This window comes from Protomyctophum parallelum (assembly GCF_964188405.1).
Source record: "Protomyctophum parallelum genome assembly, chromosome: 1".
NCBI classification, from domain to species: domain Eukaryota; kingdom Metazoa; phylum Chordata; class Actinopteri; order Myctophiformes; family Myctophidae; genus Protomyctophum; species Protomyctophum parallelum.
In genome coordinates, this window is record NC_139697.1 from 107,262,352 (window position 1) to 107,266,569 (window position 4,218).

Consider the following 4,218-nt stretch of genomic DNA (forward strand, 5'->3'; position numbering starts at 1 on the left):
TTTAGTCCTGTAGGTTTTCTTTGAGGAAGAGTTTCCTCAGCAGAGGAACAGAGACCAGAAGCCTGATCCTAGAGACCAGGTCCAGACCAGGTCCAGAGACCAGAAGCCTGGTCCTAGAGGCCTCTCGTCTAAAACCAGCGTGGATTAAAAAAATATATATATATCTCCGCCTACAGGAAGTGGTGTAGCACCGCCCACAGGAAGTCATGCAGTCCGACGACCTCTTCATCCGTAAGTTCCGGCGCCCGGGCGCGCGGCCTCCCATCGCCACCCTGGGCGTGGTGGAGTGGCCCCCCACCCGGCGGGACAGCGAGGGGGGGGGAGGGGGGGCCGAGGAGGAGGAGGGGGAGGAGGGGGGTGGGAGGGGGAGGGGCCTCAGCCTGCGCTCCGCTCTCTCGATGCAGCGCAGCAACAGTGACGTCACTTTGGGCGAATCGGAAGGGCCCGTCGACGTGACCTCCTCCTCCTCCTCCTCGTTGGGGGGCAAAGCGACCCCCCACGGCGGGGACAAGTCGTCGAGGGGGGGCCCCACCACCCCGGGGGGGGGAGGGGGAGGGGGGAGGGCGCTGCTGCATCGACGCGAGTACGGCAGCCTCTCGTCTCTGGAGAGACACCCCCATCAGTGTGAGACCCTCTCGTCTCTGGAGAGACACCCCCATCCGTATGAGACCCCCGAGGGACCCCTGGTCCTCCTGGGCTCCCCCGACCGCTTCAAAGACCCCTTCCTGCTCCTGGGGCTCCAGGTGATTAGAATCTATTCATTATTTATTCATTGATTGAAATATGTATTAACAGTTTGCAGAATTTACAGTACATTTCAAGCACAAACTCAATACAAAGACTGTTAACTGTGAGTGGACGACCCAATTAAGCATTACACTCGTTTACAACAGGGTCCACCATGTTCAATTCATCAAAACATTTAGAGACGTACAAATAGACACTTCTATGTAGTTAAAGAACAGAACAGGAATTCATCATAAAGGAGGTAAAAAGGGAAAAGATACATATACAGTGAGGGGAAAGGGGATTCAGATTTTACGGGGGCCAGTTTCGAATTGCAGCTGTCCATAGGTGCACTTTAAGAGCGGTTTTGAAGGAGTCAAGGGTTTCACATGTCTCAATGACTGTTGGTAGGGCGTTCCACATTTTGGTGGCATAGGAGCGAAAATAATCTGAACAGACATGCCAGGGACCCCCATCTGAACAGACATGCCAGGGACCCCCATCTGAACAGATATGCCAGGGACCCCCATCTGAACAGACATGCCAGGGACCCCCATCTGAACAGATATGCCAGGGACCCCCATAAGAGAAGATCTTTACGGCTCTAGCAGTGATTCTCAAGCATTTTAATTTCAAGGACCCCCAGTTTGACATGCATTAGTCTACGGACCCCCATTTAATAGCATTTATATCCCTGGGACCCCCAATTTATATTGTAAAATCAATGTTAATTTAACTCTGAGAGTGTAGAAATTAACATAACTATCATTTACCTGAGAACCCCCTGGAACTCCCTCAAGGACCCCTGGGGGTCCCCGGACCACGATTTGGAGAACCGACTGAACTAAACTAACTCCTCCCCCTCGTCCAGGACACGCCCCCAGAGCCCGACGCCTTCTTCAGGGGCGTGGCCTCTGCCGGCCCCGCCCCCACCTCGGCCCCCCCCGTAGCCTCCGCTACGACGACGGGCGAATCCCCGAAGCCCGCCAAACCTCCCAAACCCGAAGGTCTGGGCCGGAAGGCCAAGCCCCTCCCCCTGCCGCCCCCCGGGCCCCCCCTCCTGGAGGGGGGAGGGGCTTGGGTGAGGAACCTGGCCCACTACGACGTCCAGAGCATCCTGTTGGACCTGACGGAAGTCTCCGCCTCCAACCGCGACCAATCCACAATCGGCAGGAAGAAGAACATCACGTCGGGGGCGTCGGCCGCCTCGCAGCTCCGCCCCCTCTCTCAGGTTAGTGTGACATCATCATCATCATCGTCATCATTAAGCTCCGCCCACTCTCCGCCCACACTGCTATAAATCGCTGGGCACATTTATTTAATGGATTAAATAAACCCCGGGCAAATAAAGGTATATTCAGTGATTTCACTCAAAAAACCTTAGGTTTCGTTTTTGGCTGGGCCTTTCATCCAATCAGGACAGAGAGCCAAAAACGAAACCTAAGGTTTTTTGACCCCCCCAGGGGTTAACTGGGGGACAGGGAGGAACTCCTTATATGGTCAGCACACTCTATAGTAGAGAGAATTATCACAACAAAACAAAAAAATAAGTGATATTTGAATTAAGTGAAATCACTGAATATACCTTTAACTGCTGGACTCCAACTGATTGTTTTTGTGGAAAAAGTTTGAGAGTTAACCCATTCTGACCTGAGATCAGATTCATACGAGGTTTCCACTGGACACACACTGGTCTGATTAAAGGACTTTTTTTTCAAAGGCTAAATATGTATTTTTTACACACTTTCATAGCGATTTATTTGTTGTATTATTTACTATAGTCCTTCTAGACCCCAGGAAATTACATCTGGCCACAAAAGATCAGGTTTCAGAGTAAAAGCGGTCATGTTTTCTTCCCGGCTCCTATTTTGAAGGAATCCCGGCACTGATTGTGTTTTAATAATGATTGGAGTAATTTGGTAAGTCCTTTGAAACAAACCTAAAATGCAAGGATGACGTTTAACACCTCTCGTACTCTCCACCAGGGGGCGCCCTCCTCCTCCTCGTCTCCGGCGGTGGGGGGGGTGCAGGGCGGCATGTGCGGAGCCACGCTAACGAGCGCTAACGAGGAGGCGGAGTCCAGCCTTCTGCTGGACGAAGGCGACGGCAACGACAACGACATGCTGCTCAGCTGCCCGCACTTCAGGAACGAGATGGGCGGAGAGGAGAGGGCGGGGCTAGGTAGGTTTTATCCAATCAGGACGTTTGGTGATTATGTTATACTTTTAAGCTGTTGAAAAAAATAGCAGATCTACAAGCTCGTGGATCTGATATAGAAACATAGGGTTTAACCCTGTGAGAACCACTGACATAGAAACATGAGGTTTAACCCTGTGAGAACCACTGACATAGAAACATGAGGTTTAACCCTGTGAGAACCACTGATATAGAAACATGAGGTTTAACCCTGTGAGAACCACTGATATAGAAACATGAGGTTTAACCCTGTGAGAACCACTGATAAAGAAACATGAGGTTTAACCCTGTGAGAACCACTGATATAGAAACATGAGGTTTAACCCTGTGAGAACCACTGATATAGAAACATAGGGTTTAACCCTGTGAGAACCACTGACATAGATACATAAGGTTTTAACCCTGTGAGAACCACTGACATAGAAACATGAGGTTTTAACCCTGTGAGAACCACTGACATAGAAACATGAGGTTTAACCCTGTGAGAACCACTGACATAGATACATAAGGTTTTAACCCTGTGAGAACCACTGACATAGAAACATGAGGTTTAACCCTGTGAGAACCACTGATATAGAAACATGAGGTTTAACCCTGTGAGAACCACTGACATAGAAACATAGGGTTTAACCCTGTGAGAACCACTGACATAGAAACATGAGGTTTTAACCCTGCGAGAACCACTGACATAGAAACATGAGGTTTTAACCCTGTGAGAACCACTGACATAGAAACATGAGGTTTTAACCCTGTGAGAACCACTGACATAGAAACATGAGGTTTTAACCCTGTGAGAACCACTGACATAGAAACATAGGGTTTAACCCTGTGAGAACCACTGACATAGAAACGTGTAGGGTTTTTCAGAAAACTCAGGATTTAGAAACATTTTTTTAGAATCGGGATTAATAAAGTGTCTGTCTGTCTGTCTGTCTGTCTTTCTGTCTGACTGTCTGCCTGCCTGCCTGCCTGCCTGCCTGCCTGCCTGCCTGCCTGCCTGCCTGCCTGCCTGCCTGTCTGTCTGCCTGCCTGCCTCTCTATCCAGGCTGGTCGTCTGGGGGGCGTGTCCCGGGCAGGAAGGGGAGGCGTGGCCTGTGGAGCAGCCTGCGCAGCCCCAACGACGCGGTGAGCGTTCTGGAGGAGCCGCGCGAGAGTCACCACGTCCAGCAGAGGGCAGGCAAGAGCTCCTACTTCATAGAGCACGCTGACCTGGGGGCGTGTTACTACAAGAAGTACTTCTATATGAAAGGTTAGTACCTAAAGAACTACAATACCCATAGAACTACAATATACTAT

General features: G+C 50.4%; 1 protein-coding gene across 1 annotated transcript in view; it reads left to right on the forward strand.

The window, feature by feature from the left end:
* Positions 1-206: 206 nt before the first annotated feature.
* The window catches only part of sipa1 (signal-induced proliferation-associated 1), a gene marked incomplete at its 5' end in the record, with an annotated part of 89,161 nt that continues 85,149 nt past the window's right edge, over positions 207-4,218 (forward strand). Inside the window, 5 exons of the mRNA XM_083761897.1 lie at positions 207-281; positions 405-743; positions 1,598-1,957; positions 2,712-2,929; positions 3,999-4,171. Of these exons, the coding sequence (XP_083618023.1) occupies positions 207-281; positions 405-743; positions 1,598-1,957; positions 2,712-2,929; positions 3,999-4,171 (1,165 nt within the window). The remainder of the gene's footprint in view (positions 282-404; positions 744-1,597; positions 1,958-2,711; positions 2,930-3,998; positions 4,172-4,218) is intronic.